This window comes from Heterodontus francisci, chromosome 28 (assembly GCF_036365525.1).
Source record: "Heterodontus francisci isolate sHetFra1 chromosome 28, sHetFra1.hap1, whole genome shotgun sequence".
NCBI classification, from domain to species: Eukaryota; Metazoa; Chordata; class Chondrichthyes; order Heterodontiformes; family Heterodontidae; genus Heterodontus; species Heterodontus francisci.
Window position 1 is genome coordinate 18,728,693 of NC_090398.1, and position 27,732 is coordinate 18,756,424.

At 41.5% G+C, this 27,732-nt stretch overlaps 2 protein-coding genes across 5 annotated transcripts; both read left to right on the top strand.

Moving 5' to 3' along the window:
* The first annotated feature begins 1,519 nt into the window (after nt 1-1,519).
* LOC137385113 (uncharacterized) lies at nt 1,520-22,594 on the top strand. 4 transcript variants are annotated; one of them, XM_068059901.1, is made up of 7 exons: nt 1,520-2,058; nt 2,685-2,767; nt 9,936-10,025; nt 12,418-12,584; nt 17,869-18,040; nt 18,146-18,211; nt 22,119-22,594. In XM_068059901.1, exons 3-7 carry the CDS (start codon nt 10,010-10,012, stop codon nt 22,457-22,459), a joined length of 762 nt encoding a protein of 253 aa, XP_067916002.1. In that variant the 5' UTR covers nt 1,520-2,058; nt 2,685-2,767; nt 9,936-10,009; the 3' UTR covers nt 22,460-22,594. The 4 variants fall into 4 exon arrangements, with proteins under 4 accessions (XP_067916002.1, XP_067916003.1, XP_067916004.1 ...); XM_068059902.1 differs by having other exon boundaries at nt 1,520-1,757; XM_068059903.1 differs by lacking the exons at nt 1,520-2,058; nt 2,685-2,767 and adding an exon at nt 7,411-7,737.
* LOC137385244 (NLR family CARD domain-containing protein 3-like) lies at nt 22,595-26,224 on the top strand. Its single transcript, XM_068060228.1, has 7 exons — nt 22,595-22,716; nt 23,053-23,513; nt 23,561-23,837; nt 25,118-25,204; nt 25,418-25,588; nt 25,775-25,945; nt 26,141-26,224. Coding segments are annotated over exons 1-7 (1,290 nt in total). The 3' UTR covers nt 26,142-26,224.
* Nucleotides 26,225-27,732: the final 1,508 nt, after the last annotated feature.

Sequence of the window (27,732 nt, forward strand, 5' to 3'; positions counted from 1 at the left end):
TGTTCCTCTGCTCTGAGTGGAGTTATTTTGTGAGTGCGGAATCAGACAGTGACAGCAGTCAGTCCATATAACACAGGGTATTTCAGGACTGAATCTACTCCTAGTCCCCAGCAGTCTCTCCACAGACAAATGTATGAACATTTTCGAGACTGAAAACCCATCTTAGTCCAGTAATGCTTCCTTATTTTAGAATTTGCGGGATCTTTAGCAAAAGCGTCAGTGTTAACGAACTTTCCTGGAACAAGAGATAAAGGAACATTTCTAACTAACTTTGTTAACAGTTTAAACGGCAATGAATTGTGAAGCAGGTTCAATTTAATGTAAGCAGGAAGGTCTGTACCATGTTCTGGAATGTTTGAATTGAAATCCATCCTGTATCCTGGCAGCAGCTTTCACAGAGGGTGGAGGGTGACTGAATTTCACACAATAAAGATCAGATCAAATTCCCAATTTGTAACTTCACAAAACAATTCCAGAAATTTCTACCTGATTGGTTTTAATGAAATAACAAGGACAAAAGTCTCAAACTCTACACGGAAATAGACAGAAAATCCTTGCGGGATCAAGGTAAGTTTCATTCCTATCTTATTCTTTAATTTCTCTCTTTAATCTTCCTTTTTGCCGCAGTTTCCCACAGTCTGGTATATTCCGCAGCGCAGGGTTTACAGTTATTCTGAAAGTTTGCGGTGGCTGTAACTGCCGGACAGTTCATTTTATACCGGGGATTTCAGGAATAAACCCAATCCCGGTCTCCACCAGTCTCCCCGTGGACACGTTTTATGAACCGTTGCGAGACAAACCAACAAAACGAGCACTGGAGATTTAATCCAAACCAGTGTAACAGCGTTTACTGGTTTAGAATTTGCATTTCAGACAGATAGAGTTGGGGGAGTAATAAAAGCAAAATACTGCGGATGCTGGAAATCTGAAATAAAAACAAGAAATGCTGGAAATACTCAGCAGGTCTGGCAGCATCTGTGGAAAGAGAAGCAGAGTTAACGTTTCAGGTCAGTGACCCTTCTTCGGAACGGGGATAGATTTGGGGACCTGGGCCCCTCTAACACCGTGTGATTTTTTTTTGTGTTTTTTATATATTATCACTTACTGAAACTTTCATTACCCTGTACATTTTAATTTAACTGATGAAAGGTGGGATCAGAGGTTCAGCTCAGTAAACGCCTCACACATTCACACAAGCAGATTATCGCTCACTGCCGAGCACCTGGAAAATCAGCCTCTGGTTAACCTGACACCAGACTGAACACTATCCAGTCTCAGCATCAGATCGACTCGGGAGATATAACTTGTCAATTAATGTGGCAATGACAATTTAACTCAAAGAGGGAAGGATATGAATTCCGTGGATAATAGAGCAGGGACTTGAGTTTTTGCTGCACAGTAGTTTATATTGAAGAGGTGGTTAATGACAAACTGGATGGAAAAATACAGAGGTCACTCCCTTTAAAAAGAACAAACTTGAGAAATATTTTCGATCGAAACCCGTTCAGGCTGAAAGCAGCTTTCTTACAGAAAGAGGGAAACGAATTCTTGATCTTTATATAATAATCCATTCTGAGCCCTGGCAGCAGCTTTCTCAGAGAAAGCAGAGATATGAATCACACAAGAATCAGATCAAATTCCCAATTTGTGACTTGCTAAAATAAATCAAAGAGCTCATAGCTGATTGGTTGTAATGGAATACCAAGGATAATCGTGACAAAATCTGCACAGAAATAGAAAATCCTTGCGGGATCAAGGTCAGATTCATTTATGTTTTATTCTTTCATTTCTTCCTTGACTCCTCTTCTCTAAAGCCTGTTTCCCGCAGTCTGATATGTTCTGCAGCACCGGGTTTGTATCTATTCTCAGACCGTGCGGTGACTGTGACTGTGACTGCGGACAGTCCATTTATACCGGGGATTTCAGGATAAAGCCCACCCCCGGTCTCCACCAGTCTCCCATAGACACAGTTTATGAGCACTTGTGAGACAGAAAACAGCAACACGAACTCTGGGCATTTAACCCATCCTCTCCAATACAACATCCTTCCAATTTTAGGTAAGGTTGTGAAGCTGCACTTTCTAACTCCGCACGATTTATTTTATTTAATCACAATTGAAGCTTTTATTGCCCCGTATATTTTTTAAAATGTAACTGATCAAAGGCGGGGCCAGGAGGTCAGACTGAACATAACTCAGCTCAGTAAACGGTTCACACATTGGAACAGGCAGGTTATCACTTCAGGAAAATCAGTCTCTGGTTACCTGAGGATGGAATGAACACGATCCAGTCACAACATCAGAGTAACTTGGAAGATAAACACTGACCCTCTTCAATGACAATAATTCATTATTATTTTAGCGGGACGATGTCAATTTAACTCAGTGAGGAAATGATGGGAATTAGGTCGGAGAATACAGTAGGGCCTTGGGGTTTTTAAAACTGGACAATAGTACATGTTAATGAACTGTAAATACCAAGCTACCTGGAAAATACAGCAGCAGCCTCTCCCTTTAGAGAGGAACAAACATGAGGAATATTTTAAATCGATTGAAAGGATTTTCTGTCTCTCTATTTTGCGAGTTATATTCTTGTTATTTCACTACAAACGAACAGGTAGAAGTTCTTTTGAATTATTTTAACAAGTCACAAATGGTTAATTTTATCTGATCCTTGTTCTGTAGGATTGAGAACTCCGCCCTCTGTGTAAAAGCTGTTACCAGTCCTCAGGATGGATTTGAACTCAAACCCTCCTCAGTTCCTTCAGGTCAGGGCAGATTCCTTTCTGTTCATTCAAATTGAACCAATTTCAGGTTTTACTGTCACTCCAACTGTTAACAAAGTTAGTTATAAATGTTCCTTTTTCTCTTGTTGCAGGAAAGTTCATCACATTTGTTAAAGTTCCCATGGTGCTGTTACCTGTTGGTAATCTGAGTAGTTAGTTATTAAATAAAGATTAGTAATGCGGCCTCCTACCTGTTGTTAATTTGAGTCGTTACTTTGATATAAAGATTGGTGAAGGCGCCCTCCTACCTGTTTCAAGCTGAAAGCACCTTTCTCATAGAGAGGGGAAACGAATTACTAATCTTTATATAATAACTAACTCCACAAATCAGACTAATGGTGATTCAGTCAGAGCAGCGCAGCAAGTGCAGAGGTAACATTTGTCCCAGATTATTTATAATGATAAATTACTGTTTAAGGAAGCAAAGTCAGTTTCAGCCAGCTAAGAACCAATCTCAGTTAGGTTTGAGAATGAAGCAGGGGCTGTGTTTTTGCTAAAATAAGTTGATGCTATTGAGGCAATTTGTGAAACTGACTGGAACAAAACAGAGCGGCCTCTCGCCTTGGATAGAAACAAATGTCAGAATATTGAAGATGGAAACTGGTTGCTGGCTGAATTCACCTCCCACAGATAGGGGGATCCTGATCACCAATCTTGACAGAAAAGGCCACTACTCAAATTACCAACATATACGAGGGTCCCGTCACTAAAGTTTAATGATTATAGATTTATTTACGCACAGATTTTTAATTCAAGCATCTGATTCTAAGTCAACAACAGAGTGAAAGTATTCAGGCATCCCTGTAGTCACTGCTTGTCCTGCATCTCCTCAGTGACCACAGTGGTAATTAAAAGGGACGGAGTCATGGAAACCCCATTTAAATCTGTTCATCCCTCAGCTGACATGTTTAAACATTCCTCACAGGTGGCCTTGAAAGTCAAAACTAGAGGCTGGACTTTGAGATCAGCAAATCAATCATCATTAACTCTGTTTAAGCTTTTTCTTGACACTTGGCACTCCATGTGAAGGTGACATCTTTGCTCGCCAGAGGAATTGTCTCAACAGGTTGAGCTACAGTGATGAAATATATTGTTTTAAAGAGTGATAGATGCGGCATTTCTTGCACTTAAGCAGAAGATTGTACCTGTAATGTTCGATAATAAGATTGGTGAGTTACAGGTGCAGATTGCCATGTGGAAATATGATGTTGTGGCTATAACAGAGACCTGGCTCAGAGGAGGGAAGGAGTGTGTGTAAAATATTCCTGGTTACATGGTGTTCAGGAAAGAAAGGAAATGAAGAAAAGGGGAAGGAGTTCAGGGGTCCAAGAGGGGTCAAGGACAGAATCCATGTGGCTGGAGATAAGGACAAAAAAAGGTGAAATTACATTGCTTGGTCAAGTCTATAGTGGTCTATACCAACTAGTGGAAAGGAGGTAGAGGAACACATTTGTAAGGGAATTATAGAGGTGCAAGAATTGTAGAGCAGTTATAATGCGGGACTTTAATTATCCAAAATAGACTAGGATAGCAGTAGTGTAAAGGGTGGAGAAGGGCAAGAGTTCCTAGAGTGTGTTCAGGAAAATGTTCTACAGCAGTATGCTTCCAGTCCAAGGAGAAGGAAGGCACTGCTGGATCTGGCTATTGGGAATGAGGTGGACCAAGTGGATCAAGTGTCAATAGGAGAACATTTAGATCACCGTATCGTAAGGTTTAGGTTGGCTAAGGGAAAGAACAAAGAGCAGTCGAGAGTAAGGATAATTAACTGGGGGAAAGCCAACTTCAAAGGGGAAAGAATGGATCTGGGCCGAGTTAATTGGAATCAAATGTTGGCAGAAAAGACAGTAGCTGAACAGTGGGCCACCTTCAAAGCAGAGATAGTTTGGGCACAGTCAAGATATATTTACTCAAAAGGGAAAGGTAGGACAAACAAATCCCTGCATGACAAAAGAGATACAGATGAAGATGAAGAGGAAGCATGCTTATGACAGATATCAGGTAGATAATATAGTGGAAAACCAGGATGAATTCTGAAGCTTCAGAGGGAAGTGAAAAATTAAGTAAGAAAAGTAAACATGTATGAAAAGTAAAAAGTATGAAAAGAGACTGGCAGCTAACATAAAAGGGAATACCAAAGTCTTCTATTAGCATATAAATAGTAAAAGGCTGGTAAAAGGAGGAGTCGGGCCATTTAGGGACCAAAATGCGGATTGACACAGGGAAGCAGAGAGCATAGCTGAAGAATTAAATAAATACTTTGCATCTGTCTTTACCAAGGAAGATGATGCTACACAGGCCATGGTGAAAGAGGAGGTAATTAATACACTAGAAGGATTTAAAATTGATAAAGCGGAGATATTAGATAGTCGGTATATACTTGCAGCTGATAAAGCACCAGGACTGGGTGAGATGCACCCAAGGATGCTGAGTGAAGTGAGAGGGGAAATTGCAGAGACCCTGGCCATAATTTTCGAGTCTTCCTTACTCTCGGGTGGTGGCAGAGGATTGGAAATTTATAAATTTGAGAGCTAGCTCTAAGGAGGGCAGATCTGTGTATTAAATATTCCTGGATACACGGTGTTCAGGAAAGATAGGAAATGAGGATGCAAAGATAAGCCCAGCAACTACAGGACAGACAGTTTATCATCAGTGGTGGGAAAACTTCCAGAAACAATAATTCAGGAGAAAATTCATATTCACATGGAGAAATATGGCATAATTAAGGAAAGTCAGCATGGAATTGTTAAGGGAAAGTAATGTTAACGAATTTGCTGGAGTTTTGTGTAGTGGCAACAGTGAGGGTTGATGAGGGCAATGCTGTTGATGTTGTGTACATGGACTTCTAAAAGGCATTCGATACAGTGCCACACAACAGACTTGTGAGCAAACTTATAGCTGATGGAATAAAAGGGACAGTAGCAACATGGATACAAAATTGACTGAGTGACAGGAAACAGAGGGTAGTGGTCAATGGATGCTTTTCAGGCTGGAGGAATGTTTGTAGTGGAGTTTCCCAGGGATCTGTGTGAGGACCTTTTCTCTTCCTGACATATATTAATGACCTAAACCTTGGTGTGCAGGGCACAATTAAAGTTTTTTTTATTCGTTCATGGGATGTGGGTGTTGCTGGCCAGGCCAGCATTTATTGTCCATCCCTAATTGCCCTTGAGAAGGTGGTGGTGAGCTGCTTTCTTGAACCGCTGCAGTCCATGTGGGGTAGGTTCACCCACAGTGCTGTTAAGAAGACAGTTCCGTCCATTCTTTATTGATGTTGTAATGGTTAGGTACAATTGAGGGCTTGCTAGGCCATTTCAGAGGGTGTGTAAGAGTCTACCACATTGCTGTGGGTCTGGAGTCACATGTAGGCCAGACCAGGTAAGGACAGCACATTTCCTTCCCTAAAGGACATTAGTGAACCGGATGGGTTTTTACAACAATCGACGATGGTTTCATGGCCATCATTAGACCAGCTTTTTAATTCCAGATTTATTAATTGAATTCAAATTCCACCTTCTGCTGTGGTGGGATTTGAACCCATGTCCCCAGAGCAATACCCTGGGTCTCTGGGTTACTAGTCCAGTGACAATACCACTATGCCACTGCCTCCCCTTATTGCAGATGATATAAGACATGTAAGCATTATGAACTGTGAGGAGGATAGTCTAGAACTTCAAAAGAACATAGACAAGCTGGTGGAATGGGTGGACAAGTGGCAGATGAAGGTCAATACAGAGAAGTGTGAAGTGTTTTATTTTGGTAGGAAGAACATGGAGAGAAAATATAGAATAAAGGGTACAATTCTAAAGGGGATGCAGGAACAAAGGGACGTAGGTGTATATGGTGCACAAGTCATTGAAGCTGGCAGGACAGGTTGAGAGAGAGGTTAATAAAGCATGCAGTATCCCAGGCGTTATTAATAGGAACATAGATTACAACAGCAAGGAGGTTATGTTGAACCTGCATAAGACACTAGTTTGACCTCAGCTGGAGTATAGCGTCCAGTCCTGGGTGTCGCATTTCAGAAAAGATGCGAAGGGATTGGAGAGAGTGTAGAAAAGATTCATGAGAATGGTTCCAGGGATGAGGAACTTCGTTTATGAAAATCGATTGGACAAGTTAGGACTGTTTTCCTTGGAGAAGAGAAGGCTGAGAGGATATTTGATAGAGGTATTCAAAATCACGAGAGGTCTGGACAGAGTAGATAGAGAGAAACTGTTCCCATTCATGGAAGGATCAAGAACGAGAGTGCACAGATGTAAGGGAATTGGCAAAAGAAACCACAGCGAATAGGAAGAATGTACAGGGTTATGGGGAGAAGGCGGGCATTGGCACTCAGTGAATTGCTCACTCGTAGAGCCTGTGCAGACACGATGGGCTGAATTCTGTGCTGTAACAATTCTGTGATTCTGTGATAAGGCTGACAGCCAGGCCAGTTTGGTTTGTTGCATGTACCTTTAATTATACACATACTCAAACAACATGTTGCAATCGTATAGCACCTTTTGTCCAGCAAAACCTCCCAAGGCCCTTCTCAAAAACGTTACATAATGAGATATTTAAGAGACCTGACCAACAACTTGCTCAAAGAGGTTGGTTTTAAGTAGTGTCTTAAAGGAGGAGAGAGGGGCACAGAGGTTTAGGGAGGGAACTCCAAATCTTAAAGCCCGGGCAGCTGAAGGCACGGCCGCCAATTGTGGAGCGATTAAAATCATTGATGACCAAGGTGTCAGAATTGGAGGAGTGCAGAAATCTCAAAGTCTTACAGGCTGGAGATGGTGAGAGAGATAGGGAGGAGCAAAGTCATTGAGCGATTTGGAAACAATGTTTCATTCAGCTGAGTGTCCCCCATTCCTGTGTGAGTACAGCTGGGCCACACCGAGAAACAAGGCTCTGCTGCAATTTGCCACAATACAAGCCCAGAGTCCTTTAGTGCCTGTGCATTGGACCCCCAGGTAAGACCGAGTTAGATGATCTAGTTGAGTCTTATCTTTAACAAGTTTTTGCTGAGATGTTCCAAACAGCTGGATGGAAATACTTTGGGTCATGGGACAAGAACCAGTTTAGAGTCTCACTGCACAGAGTCTGTGAGGATAAGAGCTTGATTACAGAGTCTCAGTGCAGAAGGTCTGAGTGAGGTAAAGTGCCAGGAGAGAGTCTCACTGCACAGGGTTTGTGAGGCACAGTACCAGATTAGAGACTTGCTGCATAGTGTTAGTGAGCTGACAGGTTCCCGGTTAAAGCCTTGCTGCACAGGGCCGAGAAGACCAAGTGTCAGGTTCCAGAATGTCACTGCACAGGAGGCTGGATTTTAAATGTCCGCCGCTGTAATTGGTGGTGGACATAAACTATGAGCGGATCGCACATCAGGGAACCACTGTGATATTAAAGGGGGCAGCTCATTTAAATGGCCGGAGTGGGCAATCCGTCCCCGGAAATGGCACCAGTCACTGGCACCATTTTTAAAGGGCTTCGAGCCCTTCCATTTAATTTAATCTTTTTTTTAATTTTTAAAAAATAAATAAGGTTATCCCGATCCTCTCCCCCAACATGAAGATCAGATTCATTACTTGCCCTCTTCCCAAAAACCCTTATCTTGTGGTCCTGACCGTCCCCACCCAACCCCCCCCCCCCCCCCAAAGTTTATAAACTTTAAACATTACCCTTTCCCAACACCCCCAATACCATCAGACAAGTTTGATTCCCCCGTCCCCAACCATCACCCAAACACTTCCCTGCTCCCCAACCACCACCCCCCCCCTCCACCCTGTGTCCCCCATCAGCTCCCCAGACAGGGATCCGAAGGCGAGGGAGTGCCGGCCACCGGCGCCAATATCACACCGGGATGGACAGTGGGATTGGGTAAGTAATTAATCCATTTATTTAAATACAATTAAATATTGACATTTTGCTGCCATTGCCGAGCGGCAGGGTGGCCCCCATGAGACCTCATCATCACCAGTAATAATATAACTATATATCCAGTCTCCAACTCCAACATCCCTGAAATTGCTGTCACTTCCCAATGCCACCCATACTGGAATACACTTATTAACATTACAAGTGACATCCTGTTTGCTTATTATATTAGCCCTCCTCAACCTTTTCCATCTCTCTGTAACATGTGCCATGGTCAAGAAGAAAATCTTCCTCTAATGCATCTTCTCCTTTGCTTAGTTCAATGGGTCATCCCTCACTCGGTTCCACTACTTAGCTGTCCAGTCGTAACCACGGCCTCTCCCAATGGCGCCTCTTACTGTCCCTGCATCACTACTTCTGGAGTCATCAAAGGTGTTTCTCACTCAAGACACAATCACACTCACACCCAACACATTCAAACTCACTGTGCAGGTGGGAAACACAGAATAGAACAACTAGCTCACTCTGTAAAACTGCAGACAAATCTATAACATTTATAGAATTTTCTGAGAGTTCAGAATCTCTAAAGATGTACAAAAATAAATAGGGTGCTTCAATTAACAGTTTAAATTTACTGTATGGCAAATAGATATCAATGTTAATGTTAGTAGAACAGTGGTAAGTATTCTCACCTCCTACAGTGTTCATTAGTCAAATGCTGATAACATGAGAGATTATGTAAGTGCACTCAAAAACAGATACTGACTTCGGAAAATGTCCCTTAACATAGGGACAATGTCACTGCACATAGAGAGAAGGAGAAATTGCATCTGCTGTATGTTGTATATATGGTGCATATGACATTCAGAATGTAACAAAATTTAATGCCAAAATAGTTCATTGTGTAAAACTCAATGAAGGATTAATGAATAAATCAATGATTACCTCACTACGTATTTTCCTGCAGGATATTTCCTACATCAGCAACAAAGGTTGGTGCTGGCCAGCATTGTCCGAGTAAATTTTGCCAAGGAACACTCCCAGTGTAGAGTCTCGGCCAGCGGGCACTCAATTGTAGAGATCAACAGGACTCGCTGGATTTCACTGGGCAGCTGTCTGTGTCACATCTGGTGTGAAGTGTTGAACGTAACACTCACAAAATGCCTGATCCCAGAGTTAACAGCTGTTGTACAGATGGGGAAGGAGGGATTTCATAGCATGTCTAAGGAGTCAACATGCTAGTTCTCATTTTAATATATGTCTGTCCATCCTATTAATATTGTGTCTATTACAGAGCATCATGATCTGGGAATCCCTGTCGCCACTGTGGCTGAAGTTTTAAACAGGGAAGGAGATCCAACATCTTCAATGAGAATGGACACAGGTAGGTTCACAAAATTCTTTAAAATATAAGTTCTGTCCAGACAAATTGTCCAGGTCACCTGTGAGAATGTACAGCCCACACAAGTAGAGACATCCGGGCAGAAGCTGAGCAGAAAGAGGGCAGTGAGTGACCGACCATCTAGATGGGTATCGCAGTCACAGGTGCAGGTACAGCCTGAGTACTGGAACCGTCCAATAGGTACCCGGTATTGATGACTGTACTGTGGATAGAGACAGTAACTGGGAACAGGGATTTCCTCAGGATTTCCAGTAAGACGGGTTGAGAGGCAGGCGTGGAATTGAAATAGGAGAGTGACAGTAATGGGAGTTTCAATAGTCAGGGAAATAGTCAGACTCTTCTGCAGCCCTGAGCAGGTCCTGATAGTTACCTCCTTGGTGCTAGAGGGAAGAACTTTCTGGAACAAGTGGTTGGAGATTGGAAAATAGCCAAAGGTTGGAAGCGATGTCACTCAGAGAGGTAAGTTTATCGAGGAATTATTAAAACTTTTTTTTATTCATTCTTGGAATGTGAGCGTGGCTGGCAAGGTCAGTATTTATTCCCCATCTCTAATAATCCTTGAGAAGATGGCGGTGAGCCATCGTCTTGAAACCTTTTTTCATTTGTTTTTGGGATGTGGGCATAGTTGGCTAGGCCAGCATTTATTGCCCATCCCTAATTGCCATTGAGAAGGTGGTGGTGAGCTGCCTTCTTGAACTCCTGCAGTCCATGTGATGTAGGTACACCCACAGTGTTGTTAGGGAGGGAGTTCCAGAATATTGACCCAGTGACAGTAAGGAAATGGCGATATAGTCCCAAATCAGGATTGTGTGTGATCTGGAGGGGACCTTGCAGGTGGTGACAGACCCATGCATCTGCTGCCCTTGTCCTTCTAGGTGTTAGAGGTTGCGGGTTTGGAAGGTGCTGTCAAAGGAGCCTTGGTGAGTTGCTGAAGTGCATCTTGTAACTAGCACATACTAGGGGACAGTAGCATAATGGTGATATTACTGGACGAGTGATCCAGAGTTCTGACTGATGCTCTGGAGACACAAACTCCAATCCCACCATAGCAGCTGGGGAAATTTAAACTCCATTAATTAATAAACCTGGAATAAAAAACTAGTCTCAGTAATGATGATCATGAAACTACCAGATTGCTGTAAAACCCCATCTGGCTGCCTCATGTCCTTTAAGGGATGAAATCTGCCGTCTTTACCCAGTCCAGTTTCCCTGTGACTCCTGACTCACAGTAATGTGGTTGACTCTTAACTGCCCTCTGAAATGGCCGAGCAAGTGACTCCGTTGTCTCAAACCGTTACAGAAAACTCCAATTAAGATTTAAGATGGAGATGTCTGATTGTTTTCACTGGGCCACTAAAGGAGGGAAATATGAGACAAATTAATGAGCTCCTGCATGGCTGTAGCAGGAAGCAGTGTTCAATCTCTTAGAGCACTAGAGTGAGTTCAGGGGAATGGGAAGGGACGAGCACGATCTGAACCGACCAACAACAGTTGTTTCACACGGTAGGTGAATGAAGTAGTGGGAAGGACATCAGCTGACGAAACGAGATTGTAATTTTAAAAAAACAATTGGAGCAGGAACAAATAGTATTGAAAGTTTACTAGCAGGAAATAAGGAAGGTGGTTTTGAAGTAGTGAGAGATAAAGTCACTTGTTACTAAACAAAAAGCAACGACGAAAATGTTACAATATCCCCAAAAATTGGAGTTAGGGTTGAGTGTTGTGTATGTAGCAGACAATTACCAGAGGCGACATGAGGAGACAATTGTTTTACACAGCACATTGTTACGATCTAGAATAAACTGCCTGAAAGGGTGATAGAAGAAGATTCAACCATAACATTCAGAAGGCAATTGGATAAATACTTAAAGGAAAGAGTTATGGCTCTGGAGAACGCGCAGGTGAAGGGAACTAATTGGATAGTTCTCGCACGGGGCCGGCACACACACGATGGGCTGAGTGGCCTCATTCTGTATCGTATCATTCTGTGATTCTATGTGAAATTACAAAGTAATCCGAACTCATTGGAAAGTCAGAAGCATGAGAGATATGATCTAGTTTCTAAGTGAGGTCTTCGGCATCCACAGAAATCCGAGTGAAATACTGGTTATAACTTTTTATAACAAACAGTTACGAACTCCCCCGTGTTAAAGAATTCCAGGACAGTGCATCAACAACAAAAACCCACTTGTATTTAATTCCATTAACGTAGTCATGCATTCCCGGTCACTTCTTGAAAGAGCGCTATCAAACAAAATGTAACACCGAGCCACATATAGAAACATTGATCAAAGAGCCATTTGGTGTAAAAAGAACTGTAACAGTCCTGATAGAAAGTTGATAGTGAGTTTAGTTTTCTCATTTTTGTTCACAGATCCGAACTCCATAATTACTGAGTTCTTGACAAAGTGTAACAATTACCAGTTGTTCCAGTTGATGAAATTCTACCGGGACAGACTAGAACAGGCGATTGAAGCAGGGGTGGACGGAGTCAGCTCATTGTTAACATACCAGAGACATTTCAGTGGACAAGAACATCGGGTAAGTGGGAGAGACACAGAATGAGTTTGAACGATGTAAACATCACAGAACTGACAGGATATCAGATCTTCAAATCATAGAATGTTGCAGAAGAGAAATTGTAAACATCCTGAATCTGAAACAATATGAAGAGGTGAAGATCCATCAGTATCTGTCCATAGGGCTGGTAACGGTTCCGGTATAACTCTTCTGTGGAATGAAATCAAAGGGTGACAGTTTCAGTGGAACTGGGAAGTGCAGAGAGCAGAGGAAACAGATGAGAGGTGGAGGAAAGGTCATCAGTTAATTGATATGGAAAATACTTCAAGGGAATTAAGGAACAGGCAGATGACAAAAATTATCTGCGGAGTTATTTAGAGGCATTTCAAGAACAAAAAAAAAATGTTAAATAAGATAAAATGTATGAACCTCAATCAGAGAATCTAACCAGAAACAAACTGTGGGGATTGAAAGCCTGATGCTGTGTTGGGTTTATTTTCCCCTACAGATTACCGGGGTCAATTCCAACTCTGGTGGAGGCTCAATCTGGGCGGTAGAACTTGTAGTGGAGCGTCACTCCCCGAGACAGCACTTTAGGAAATTCCGAGCAAGCAGCCAGTAATGTTCTCCCAGTTCCCTTTAACAGAAGAGAAGTAAATGGATTTGATCACCGAGCAGAGTGTATAATGGACGGGCATCCAGTTCCCTTTAACAGAAGAGAAGTAAATGGATTTGATCACCGAGCAGAGTGTATAATGGACGGGCATCCAGTTCCCTTTAACAGAAGAGAAGTAAATGGATTTGATCACCGAGCAGAGTGTATAATGGACGGGCATCCAGTTCCCTTTAACAGAAGAGAAGTAAATGGATTTGATCACCGAGCAGAGTGTATAATGGACGGGCATCCAGTTCCCTTTAACAGAAGAGAAGTAAATGGATTTGATCACCGAGCAGAGTGTATAATGGACGGGCATCCGCTACCATTTATTTATTTGATCATAACTCTTCAGAATCTGAAGATGTGCATGAATTTTTCATTGAATCTGCTCATCTATAGTGGAATGAGCCCAAAGTTCTCAAATCCCTCTCTACAACAGTAACTCCAATAGTTCTGATCACAAGCTAGTGAATTTGTGCAGTGATTTTCCCATTGCTTCTGTTTTCCATCGATGGCGTGTTCAGAAACGACACAACTGAGCACATTTCCAGAACCTGTGTTTTTGTAAAGGACCATCACATCCCGGAGGTTTATATCCGGAAATCAAGATCATCCAGTCTGCAATGACCTGTCTCTGTGCTCTTCTTGTGGATGGTCTTTCACACAGAACAAACAGGATATTGAGCTCAATCTGTAACTCTGTAACTTTCTGTCAGTTCACCTGAATAGATTGATTTCTGATTTGTTTTGCTTAAAGAGTGAGTGCCTGGAAAATGACATATTGGCAGCTTCGTGTTTTATTTTACAATCGGCTGCAGTTTGCGGTAGAAATAATGGTTGGGCTAAATGCGCTCACTGGTATTAAATTAGACAGTAACTTCTGGCGACAGCACATGCCCAGTTCAATGCGAAGATCAAGAAGTTACTCTCAGAGATGTCCTGCTCCTGCAAAAGCTGAGCGAGAACGGTCTGTCACCAAGGTACTCCCCAGTGAAATACATTGAACTGCCTGGTGTTACCTGATATAGACACATTAAACTCGCCAGAAAAAGTTCAGGCTTGTCCGTTCCAGTGCAGGTATTTTTCTAACAGTTTGATAAACCTTAATTACTGTCAAACAAACTCAGCACCAAAAATGAACTTGAACAAGTGTGAAGTCTCATTCCTTCAGATTTAAGTTATTGTTGGTGATTTAAGAAAATAATAACAAAAAAGTTTTAATATTTTCTTTCTGTCTCTTTTCTCTCTCTTTCTGAAGCTAATCTTTCATTCCCTCTCTTTATTCCGCTATCTGTGTCTGATTTGATGCTGAATTGAATATTCCGACTGACACTTGCTGGTTCAGACTCTCCCCTGCTCATTAATGATTCTTCAATCTGATTGTTTGAGAAGATGCACACTTGCTGGTCAGATTGATACTGTTCCCAGATTCTCAATGAAGAGGGTGCTGTGCTTTTTCCAGAATTGACTGAGAAGAACTCCTATTACAGAAACCAAATGTCTATGGACAAGGCACTAAATGACTGGCGTTCGTTGCAAAATGAGGCCCATTTTTCTTTCTCTATTTATAATCTATCTTTTTTTTTTAGCTCCTGTCATTTATTGAGCTTGAAATGTCCTGCAGTTAAATATTGGGATGCCTGAAGTCATTGTCTTCTGCTGCCAATACAAACTCTGTCTCCACGTCATTTCGTTTCTTCCCACTTTCTGTCCACTCTCTGAAACTGAACCAGTCTGTTTCCAACCTAAACCTCCTATTTGCTCACCAGCTTAGCTTTTGATCCCATATTTGCTTTATCATAAATACATCATATGTCCACCTCCATAACATTGCCGTCTCCACTCAGCTTTTGAAACCCTCATCCTTATCTTTGTTACCTTTAGACTCAATTACTTATATTATTCCCTGACCAGCCTCCCCTCCTCCAGCCCCATTAAGTTCAGCTCATTCAAAACTCCTGCTTGCTCCCTGTCCCACTCAGCTATTAGTCCTGTTCTCAAACTCCTATGTCTGTATCCTCCTCCAGCCCTATAACCTCTGTGGTGCAATTGCAAATCACAGTTTCCTCTGACTCTGGCCTTTTGTGCCTCCTGATCACGACCCCTCCACCCCCATCCCTATCCCCCCCAGTGGTAGCTGAGGTTGGATTAGACTAGGTGTGATGTGGATAACAATATGAATGAAGGAGGAAGGTGGTTCTACTTTCTTGTGTTTGAGGTGGTAATTGCCTGCACTTTGTGTGATGCAATTGCTACCTGACACTTGTCAGCCGAAGCCTCGGTCATGCTCAGTTCTTTCTGCATGTGGTTGCAGATGGTTGGGCCAAGGGCGCTGCCCCATTGAACTCCAGCAGGGATGTCCTAGTGCTGAGATGAATGGCTTTGAACAAACAAAACGATCTTTATTTGTAGAAGATTAGATTCAATCCACTGGCGAGCTTTCCCCCATTATCTCCATTGAATTCAGATATACTCGGGCTCCTTGATGTTCCAGTCAGTGGAATACTGACTTGATTTCAAGGGCAATCACTTTCACCTCATGTCTGAAATTCAGCTCTTTTGTCCTTGTTTGGACCAAGGCTGTAATAAGGTCTGCAAATGATTGGTGCTGGTTATTGTTAAATAGGTGCTGCTTGATAACACTATTGATGACTTTGATGATGATTCAGAGTAGGCTGCTGGGACGGTACTTGGCCACCTTAGGTTTATCCTGCTCTGTGTGTACAGAGCATAACTGAGCAATTCTCCATATTGTCAGGTAGATGTCAATGTTATGGCTGTACTGAAACAACTTGGATTGAGCAAGGGCTAGTTCCAGAGCACAAATCTTCAAAGCTACTGCCAGAATACTGTCGGGACCCCTAGCATTTGTTTTGTCCAGAAACTGGCCATTAAATTGTGCAACCTGGACTTCAATCAGTACACTTGCTGCTCTCAGTTGTTCCTTCAAGTTGAGTTCAATATGGGGAATTATTGATTCATCAGCTTAGAAAAGGTGATGGCTGATCATCAATTGGAGATTTCCATTCCCATGTTTGGTTAATTTTTCAGCAGCTTCTGGAACAGGATGTAACAGGACTGATGAGAATTAACTGGATCCATTGGTTCTGTGATCACTTAGCTCTGTCTATCACATGCTGCTTCTGCTGCTGATGGAGGAGTCTAGGACGTTGACTAATAAATATGATGTTATAATTATGATTGTCACATTCTTGCTTGACAAATATATGGTCCATTTCTCCCCATTTTGGTCTAAGTACCAGATATCAAAGAGGAGAAATTTTCGGGGTTGACTCGGCTGGGTGTTCTTTTATCACGTCCAAATCCATCACCGAGGTCACAGCCAAGTGTTCCATCTGTTTAGATTCTTCTCCATTGTAGCAGCTTGCTAAACCATTTCAGAGATAACCACATTGGTGTAGAACTGCAGTCATATAGAGATCAGACCTAAAGGATACCAGGTCTTATAACAATATTCTTTACTGATCTCAGCCTTTTATTTCTAAATATTTTTATTTGAAATTTGAATTTGAATTCACATACCACCAAAAACTCTCTTCACTAGATTACACGTCCAGTAACATAACCAGCTCACCACCGTAATCGATGTTCTTTTACATTGAAGCCTCTTTATAAATGTAAGATTTGCTGAATAATATCCTGAGTATTCCCAGTTACTGAGGTTTCAAACTGGCAGTGACTGTAAAATAATGGGTGTCAGATAGTTCAAATACTGAGGGAAAATTGATTGGAGTGATTGCATTTTTCATCATGATTATTATTGATCAATTTTCCTGACCGATAAATCAACAGCGGTTATTTCGATTAGTTGGAAATTTTTCAGACACTTTTCCAGCTGCTTCCCTCAGTTCAGAAATGTCCCTTCCTGGGTATTGGAATTCTGATTCACTGCTGTTTTATTTCTAAGTAAATCACAAAGTGTGACAGAAGGAAGTACATGTGAGAAGTAAATGGATCATATTGTCAATCAGTAATCTGCTGTCATGTTGGATATTGGTTAACATCCTTCCATCTACTAAAGATGTTGGATACACATCAAACAATCCATTTAGGTGGGATGTCTGCTCTTCGTGCACCTTTGCTGATGGCTGTGAAGGCCAATCCTTGAGATACAAGTTCTGCCACAAGTGTTGGATACTGAAGGACAGATAAAATGAATCACATTAAAATTACTCCAATTTGTTTGTGATTCCTCCCTCTCCTAGAACGACATATCTGATTTCTATCTGTCTTCCACCTTATCACACACATTCCCTTGTGTACTTTCCTCATCTGCCCCATCCTTTTGCTGTCTCTGTACATACTTAAAACCTGTTTCTTCTGTACGTTTCTAGTTCCAACGAAAAGTCACTGAACCGAAAACATTAGCTTCCTTTCTCTCTCAACAATGCTGATGACCTATTTCCAACATTGTCTGTTTTTACCGATGATCTCTATTTTAGTTTCATCTGATTGAATTATTGTTAATGACTAAATCAAGATGTTTACAGAATGTTCAGACCATGTTCAAAATAAATCAATACATGGCCCAGTGATTGTTTTACTGTCACTGAGCAGATCCTTTACTTATTCCCCGTGTTTATCTTTCACTCCACTCCTCAATCTATGCATTAATATTCCTTACAGAAAGTCACTGTGCTCGTGGAGAAGGGAAACAGGGAGGACAGTTCCAAACTTCTCCTCAATCTGGTGATGGAGAAAGGCTCTCTGGCACGAAGGGTGATGTGGGAAGCCTTTGTGAAAATGCGTCACGGGTTACCAAAGTTGGAGAAAATACTGAAAGAAATACAGGAACTCGGTACGGTAAAATCACACACTGAATTCAACTTCAGATTCAAACACTGCAGAATTTACTATAATATTACACAAATCTGATTTCATGAAATGTAATTAATTTAAACAGGTTCTGAGCCATTTGATTACATGATTATCACTCGAGCTTTATCTGATGTACCCAAGCACCTGAAAGGTAAGTGAAGAAATGGCAATTTCAAACAACTGAATTTACACAACATCTTTAATGTAGTAAAATATTTCAAAGCGCTTTGCAGGAGCATTCTCAAACAAATGTGACATGGTGGCACAGAAAGAGCTATTGGGGCAGATGATCAACAGCTCGGTAAAAAAGTAGGTTTTTAGGACTATCTGAAAGGAGGAAAGAGGGTCGAGAGGCAAAGGGAGGGAATTTCAGAACTTAAGGATGAGGCAGCTGAAGCATGGCCAATAATGGAGGAGCAATTAAAATTGGGGATGAAGAGGCCATAACTAGAAGAGCACAGATATTACAGATGGTGTGGAGCTGGAGGGGTTTGTAGAGATTGGGAGGGGAGAGGCTCTGGAGGGACTTGGAAACAAGTATGAGAATTTTAAAATTGAGGAGTTGCTCAACTGAGCGCCAATGTAGATCAGCGAGCAGGGTTGTGATAGGTGAATGGAGTTGGTTTGTGTTCGGACGCCATAAACATAGTTTTGGATGACCTTAACTTTAGGGAGGGTGGAAGATGGGAGAACGGACAGGAGAGCTTTCAACTAGTCAAATCTAAGGGCAGAAAAAGTATGGATGAGGGTTTCAGCAGTAGATAAGCTCTGGCAGGTGCAGAGTTTGGCAATGTTATGGAGTTAGAAGTGGTGTTTATGATGAAGTGGATGTGTAGTCGTAAGCTCAACTCTGTTATAACACTTTGGAGAATCAGAAATACTGGAATCTAACTGTTTGTTTAGAAGCTGTCGGAATCTGGAAATCAGAAGCTCAAAGGCTGGGGAAATAGGTTTGGGTGTCATTTGGATTTGTCCTGCGTTCTTAACTATTCAGCAGAGGTTCAATTATAATTTACAGGACTTACAAAATACCCTGTAGGTATGTGGACATTGAACTATTTCCCTTAATCGAGATGTTCTTCATTAGATCTTGCAAAACCATATACTCACGTGGCAGGATCCTGATACACTGTGAAACCCCATACACACCTGGCAGGATCCTGATACACTGTGAAACGCTATACAAAGCTGGCAGGATCCTGATACACTGTGAAACCCATACACACCTGTCAGGATCCTGATACACTGTGAAACCCCATACACACCTGGCAGGATCCTGATACACTGTGAAACCCCACACACACCTGGCAGGATCCTGATACACTGTGAAACCCATACACACCTGTCAGGATCCTGATACACTGTGAAACCCATACACACCTGGCAGGATCCTGATACACTGTGAAACCCATACACACCTGTCAGGATCCTGATACACTGTCAAACCCCATACACACCTGGCAGGATCCTGATACACTGTGAAACCCATACACACCTGGCAGGATCCTGATACACTGTGAAACCCCATACACACCTGGCAGGATCCTGATACACTGTGAAACCCCATACACACCTGGCAGGATCCTGATACACTGTGAAAACCCATATACACCTGGCAGGATCCTGATAGACTGTGAAACCCCATACACACCTGGCAGGATCCTGATACACTGTGAAACCCCATACACACCTTGCAGGATCCTGATACACTGTGAAACCCCATACACACCAGGCAGGATCCTGATACACTGTGAAACCCCATACACACCTGGCAGGATCCTGATACACTGTGAAACCCCATACACACCTGGCAGGATCCTGATACACTGTGAAACTCCATACACACCTGGCAGGATCCTGATGCACTGTGAAACCCCATACACACCTGGCAGGATCCTGATACACTGTGAAACCCCATAGACCCCTGGCAGGATCCTGATACACTGTGAAACCCCATACACACCTGGCAGGATCCTGATAGACTGTGAAACCCCATACACACCTGGCAGGATCCTGCTACACGGTGAAACCACATACACACCTGACAGGATCCTGATACACTGTGAAACCCCATACACACCTGACAGGATCCTGATACACTCTGAAACCCCATACACACCTGGCAGGATCCCGATACACTGTGAAACCCCATACACACCTGGCAGGATCCTGATAGACTGTGAAACCCCATACACACCTGGCAGGATCCTGATACACTGTGAAACCCCATACACACCTGGCAGGATCCTGATACACTGTGAAACCCCATACACACCTGGCAGGATCCTGATACACTGTGAAACCCCATACACACCTGGCAGGATCCTGATACACTATGAAATCCAATGGAAATATGGTAGTATATTCAATTACTTTTGCTAGAATTCTCCTATGTGATGCAAATGCACTTGGGGCTCACAAGTAAAGAGCATTTTCTTGAGGCAGATATCAACATAACCTATAGGGAACGAGCTGCAGAAATGTGAAACTTTAAAATGTTATCATTTCACAGAGCAGCAGAAGGCATCAGGAAGTATATGATCTGATCTGAGATTTACAGATGTCCACACAATAGAACATTAATCCATCAAGAAATATGAGAAAAAGGCAAAGTCCAGGATGATGAGAAAGATATTGACTGCTTTCCCAATTATAGGGCAAGAGAAAACCTTATTCCACGCAAAGAAGTACCCTTTTAATTCAGGACTCTTTTTAGACCCAATGTAATGACTAACAAAGGCATATTTCTAATTTTCAATAATAAAAACAAGAAATGCTGGAACCACTCAGCAGGTCTGGCAGCATCTCTGGAAAGAGAAGCAGAGTTAACGTTTGATACTATCTTTAATGTTTGTTGCTAGATATGTTCAAAATTTATTCCATTTTGCACAGTTTCGAAGAAGGGTCACTGACCCGAAACGTTAACTCTGCTTCTCTTTCCACAGATGCTGCCAGACCTGCTGAGTGGTTCCAGCATTTCTTGTTTTTATTTCAGATTTCCAGCATCCGCGGTATTTTGCTTTTATCTTTTTTAATTTTCAAACCTGCAATATGGGAAACTAAGACCAAAATGAAACAACAGAGTATAACTATTGGTAAAACAACTGAAATGAACTGCAAATATTTTCTGCTTTAACATTAAAGTGAAGAGGGTTGGAGTTCAAATGCTATTTCGAATCGGTGATATGATGGGCTGTTATTAAAACATATTCAATGAATGTCTGTGTAAAACTGCTGAAAAACTTCACAATTTCTGAAACACAATACAAAAATGATTAGGGACAGGAAAAGTTCATTCAGCACAAAAAGCCTGTCCCTGTCAGAGATGAATCCCTGTGTTCTTCCACTCAGTGCATCCACAGAAAAACGTTCCACTGTTACTTAGGTTCTGATGAAAGGTCATTGGACCAAAACTGACAAGTGCCGTCAGACCTGCTGTGTTTCTCCAGCATTTTCTGGTTTTATTTCTATTGTCATTAACCACTTACACTGCCCCTTTCGTGTCTTTCCCCAGTATACCTGCTCTACTATCCATTGGGTATAAAATTACCTTGATGTCCATTCTGATTCAAACTTTCATTTTTCACCTATTAATTATTTTGGGAATTGTGAGCTTGTTTCCTTCTCTAATGTAATGAATTCAATTAAAACATTTCAATACTCAAGTCTCTTGCCCAAACAAAATGTGTCAAATGTTCCCACCCTTATCTGATCAAGTTTTCATGAATTGAATCATTTTTGGAATTCCCTATGTATCTTTGTACTGGCAGTAACCTTTACCTGTTATCAGATGTCTATTGAGGAGCAGGTAATACACCAGATAAACTATACGAGCCCTGAAACAGGAGCAATTTCACAATGCACAGTCTGTCCCTCTGTTAATGCACACAAAACCCAGATAATGTGAGGTATCCAGAACTGAGTTTTAAATTCACCGATAGTGAAGCTGTGAATTAAATCTTGTAATGCTTCACAGAATAGTGAAATGATATCCAGAAGTTGTTTTTATATCAATACAACTAACATTGAAAACCACTTTCTGTCTGTTCTAATTGAAGATGTTCAACAGAAACACAAGGAAACACTCCGGGTACAAACTGAAACACTGAGAGTGAACACTATCCTAATAAAGGAGAAGGTTAAGATTTTCCAGCTGGTTGATCGATACGCTGAGCTAACGGTCATTTCTGCTGTTCAAGATCGGACACTTGTAGAACATGAACTGCTGGCAAGAGGCCGAGACCATGAAGAGTGGAGAGAGAAACATCTCCGGAAAGAACTGGAAAAAATCCGAACTGATCAATTGTTCCAGAGCAGTTTTTCCCTGAGAAAATCCAAATCTGGGAGTTCAGCAGCAGTGAGTGGAGTCCCGGGGATTGGAAAAACAACAATGGTATAAAAGATTGTCCATCACTGGGCCACTGGGAAAATATACCCAAACAAAAAATTTGTTTTCAGTTTTAAATTCCGAGAGTTGAACACTATCAACTGCAAAATAAACCTGTGGAACATAATATTGCTTTTCTATCCATACATGCAGAATATTTTGGAAGAGCTCTGCAACAGCCCAGATGGATTGCTGTTTATATTTGATGGTTTGGATGAATTCAAGGACACGATCGATTTTGGTGACAATCGGAGAAATACAGAACCTCAGTACATGTGCACAGATCCCGAATGCTGGTGTGAAGTGTCTGACATTGTGTACAGTTTAATACAACACAAGCTGCTCCCAGGATGTTCAGTGTTAGTGACCAGCCGTCCCACTGCATTACATTTATTGGGAAAGACTGAGATCAGTGTCTGGGCTGAAATCCTGGGATTTGTTGGTGATGAACGGAAGGAATATTTCAACAAGTTTTTTGAAGATCAGACGGTGGCAGCAGCTGTTTTCAAACACGTGGAGGAGAACGAGATCCTGTACACCATGTGTTACAACCCTTCCTACTGCTGGATCCTCTGTCTGTCACTGGGTCCCTTCTTTACACAAAGAGACAGGAAACAGCAGCAAGTTCCCAAGACCATCACCCAGCTATATTCCTACTATATTTACAACATTCTGAAAAACCATAGCCGAGAGATTGAAAACCCCCGTGATGTGTTACTGAAGATCGGTGAGATGGCCTTCACAGGAGTCTCCGAGAAGAAGATTGTGTTTAGAGATGGAGATTTGATCGAGTACAATCTGCAACCTTCCCAGTTCCTGTCTGGATTCCTGATGGAACTTTTGGAGAGAGATGATTCTGTCCAGAGTGTGGTTTACACATTCCCACACCTCACTATCCAAGAGTTTGTTGCCGCACTCACACAATTCCTGACTCCAGATCCCAGGGACATCCGGCATCTCCTCAGTGATGCTCACAGTGAGGAAGATGGGAGATTTGAGATATTTCTGCGTTTTGTTGCTGGTCTCTCCTCCCCACAGGCAACACGACCCCTGGAGGAGTTTCTGGGTCGATTTCCTCATCAAACTACTTGCCGAGTGATTGACTGGGTGAAGGAGAGATTGGAAAGAGTGCAACAGGTAAAAGGAATCTCCTGAATACATTGCATTACCTGTTTGAGTCTCAGAGTACAATCCTGGCTCGCACTACAGTGGGATCTGTGGAAACACTTACATTTAGTGGATTGCGGCTGATGCTGATTGACTGTGCAGTCCTGTCTCAGACCATTGGACTCTGTGAAACATTGAAAGAACTCGATCTGGAGAATTGCTACATTCAGATTGAAGGACTCCAGTGTCTGGGACCCGTACTGCATAAATGCCAGGAGTTGAGGTAACAGTTTATTTTTCTCTAACTGTTGGGTGAATTGTGGAGCAGTCATGGATTGTGTTGTTGCTCCATAATGAAGGGGAATGAACAGTTCAGTTAAATCGGAGAGTAGTAAATTCAATACAAATATGACAATTAATAAGAGGATCAGTCAGTAATTCCCTAAGAATTGGAGTATGTAAAATGGATCCTTGTGAACAAGTAGGGATGTTACAGTCTTTATCGGTTAATACAGGTCAGTGAGAGTCTGATCATTTAATTAACTGTTTTTCATATTGACTAAGATATGCCCATTGAAGAAGTTGCTCCTTACTGTTATTACCACATAGACTGAAATAACTGCAGCAGTCCATGTGTCCAAGCATCCCACTCTCTTCACCAGGTGTAGGAATCATAGAATAGTTACAGCACAGAAGGAGGTCATTTGGCACTTTGCCTCTGTGCGGGCTCTCTGCAAGAGCAACTCAGTTACTTTCACTCCCCCTCCCTTTCCATATAGCCCTGCATTTAGTTTTTCTCTACAGATAATTGTTCAATTCCCTTTTGAAAACCGGAGTTAGTGAACCCAGGAATTTCCCATAACCTCCCCCGTGTGTGTGAGAGGCCCCATGTGGGGAGGGATCTTCCAAAAATGCCACAAAAACTGTCAGACTGGTTACACCAGAAATAAATGCAGCACTAGTTCAATGGGGAATAAAGTGAGACTCCCCTCCCCTGTACTTTAGAGTACAGAAACATTTAAAACTTGCAACAGAGAGAATAAACTCTTCCTGCTACAAAAAATCCTGGAAGATGTATTTTACAGCAGCAGCTAGCACCGTTTCTACATGTAACTCATTCCGCAATATTATACAGATTATTATGATGCTCAGAATATATACTGCAGGAAGTCACCCCTAATTTAATTGGGTAAAAATTGCTCCATTCCCATAATATCCGGGAAAGGACCTGCAGATATAAGACATTTTTCCCTCAACATGACCAGGCTGTCACTGAGCTCCAGGAAGGTAATTCTGCTCAGGGAATGAAACCAGACTGAGTGACATTTAAATGCTTCACATAGACAGTACTTAATTTAATAAATACATTTAATAAGTACATTACTGACAGTTCCTGAATATATGGGGAGTCAGACAAAGTGAGATTCATTGCCAGTGTCAGGAAAATCAGGCGATTAATTTTCCTGAGGTTTTTCTGTGTTTTTTTTCTGTATCCAACAGAGAAACGTTGTCTCAGATTCAGGATTTGATTCAGTTTGTGTCTCATTCTTTGTTTGTCTTTAGACTGGGGATCAATAAACTGGGAGATTCAGGAGTGAAACTATTGTCTGCAGCTCTGAGGAACCCGGACTGCAAAATCCAGGAACTGGGGTAGGAACCAGACTGTGTGAGATTGTGTTTATAATACTTGGATGGCTGACTCTGCACAATATTAATGAACACCATGTTATTAGTATCTGTAATATTTTCATTAATAAACACTGAATATTATTTTATTAATAATTTTAATAATAAACTCCAGATATTTATGCTAAAAAAATCTCTCACTCTGTTTCCCTTTTTATTTCTCTCTCTGATCGGCAGTCTGAATGAAAACGGTCTCACAGACTCTTCTGCCGAGGATCTAACCTCCACTTTCTGTACAAACCGGTCACTGACGGTTCTGGACCTGGGTAATAATAAATTGGGAGATTCAGGAATAAAACTACTGTCTGTCACTTTGAGGAAGCCGGACTGTGGAATAGAGGAATTGATGTAAGTACCAGACTATGTGAGACTGTGCTTAGAATAACTGAATATCTGAAACTACCCAATGATTAATGGTATCAGTAATATTAACAAACACTGTACATTGTTATTAGTTTCAGTAAGAGTGTCATTAACAAACATTGGGATTCATCATGATTCATCGTATCCCTGTCTCTTTCCCTCTGAACCCAGGCTGACTAATGTCGGTCTCACATATTCTTGCATTGGGGATCTTGCCTCTGCTCTCAGTACAAACCGGTCACTGAAGTTCCTGAACCTGGGTTACAATAAACTGGGAGATTCTGGAGTGAAACTATTATCTGCAGCTCTGAGGAACCTGGCCTGTGAAATACAGAAGCTGTGGTAATTATCTGACTGTTTGAGATTGTGTTTAATATAACTCAATATCTAACACCATCCATTGTTATTAGTATCATTCACTGTGTTATGAATAAACACTGTACATTATCAGTAATACTGTAATTAACAAAGACTAGGATTGATCATTATAATATTATCTCTTTCTGATCTCCAGGCTAACTAAAGTCTATCTCACAGATTCTTGTGCTGATGATCTCGCCTCTGCTCTCAGGACAAACCGATCACTGATGGTTCTGAACCTGGGTTTCAATAAACTGGGAGATTCAGGAGTGAAACTATTGTCTGAGGCTCTGACCAACCCAGCCTGTAAAATACAGAAACTGCGGTAATTACCTGACTGTGTAGATTATGTTTATAACAACTGGATGTCTAAAACCATACATTATTATTCGTAATAATATGACAAATAATAACCTATATTAGTATTTGTAATCATGTTCCCAATAATTTACAGTTCATATTAGTATCAGTAATAGTGTTAAGTATTTTCTGAACCTGTGTCCATTTTCATTCTTGTTGAAGATGTTGGATCTTCTTTCCTCTATGAACATTCAGTCATGTTGGTGACCAACTTCCAGATTCTGATGCTCTGTAAAAAATATAATATTAATAGGCGGGTTAGATGGAAATATTAAAATGAGAATGAGAACGTTGCCTTGTTAAACATGATATCAGTCCCTCCTCCACCATCAGTACAATAGTTGTTAGCTCTGGGATCGAGCATTTCCCGAGTGTTACTATAAACTCTCCACATCACATGTGACACAGACAGATTCCCAGTGAAATCCAGTGAGTCCTGCTGATCTCCACAATCCAGTTCCAGACAGGCTCCCATTGGCCCACACTCTGCACTGGGAGAGCCCTTTGGTAAGATTTACTCTCACAGTACAGTGAAATACCAGCCTCATTGGGAACACAGGAACAGGAGTAGGCTATTCAGCCCCTCGACCCTATTCTGTCATTCAATAAGATCATGTCTGACCTGTATCCTAACTCCATCCACCCATCATGGCTTCATAATCACTTAATAAACTTTCCCAGCAGAAATCTATTGATCTCGATCTGCAATGATTAATTGAGCTAGGATGTTCTGCCTTTTATGGGAGGGAGTTGTACATTTCCACCACCCTTTGAGAGACAATGTTTTTCCTTAGTTCATTCTTGAATGGCCTGACTCTGATTTTCAGGTTATGTTCCCTTGTCCTAGATTCCCAACGAGCAGAAAAAGTTTCTGTCTACTCTCTCAATCCATTTCAAAATCCTAAAAGCCTCAATCAAATCACCCCACAACCTTCTAAATGTTATAAATAAATGGATAAAAAGATATAACCTGTCTAAGGTGCAGTACACCGTTCTGAGCTTGTGAATATTCTGCAGGGAAATATGAAACAGAATTAAATGATCCTTCACTCGGTTTTACACAGTGTGCTAGGAAAGTATTATTTTATTCACAGATTTATATTTCATGTTTTGATTTGTTGTACTTTGATATTACATTATGGTAATTTATGAATATATATATATAATATATATCTCGATGTGATTCCTCTAGTCACTATGAACAGTGACATTGTCCATGTTGGTTGGTGTTTCTATTTGAATATATTTACCATATCTCACAGGGTGCCAGCACCTGACTAGTCAGCACTGTAGGAGGTGAGGACATTTACCACTATTAACATTATTCTGCAATGTAATGTTATAAATCATGTGACTTTAAATAGTGACGTGATGCACAGATTGATTTCTGAAATGTTTTTAGGGGTAGA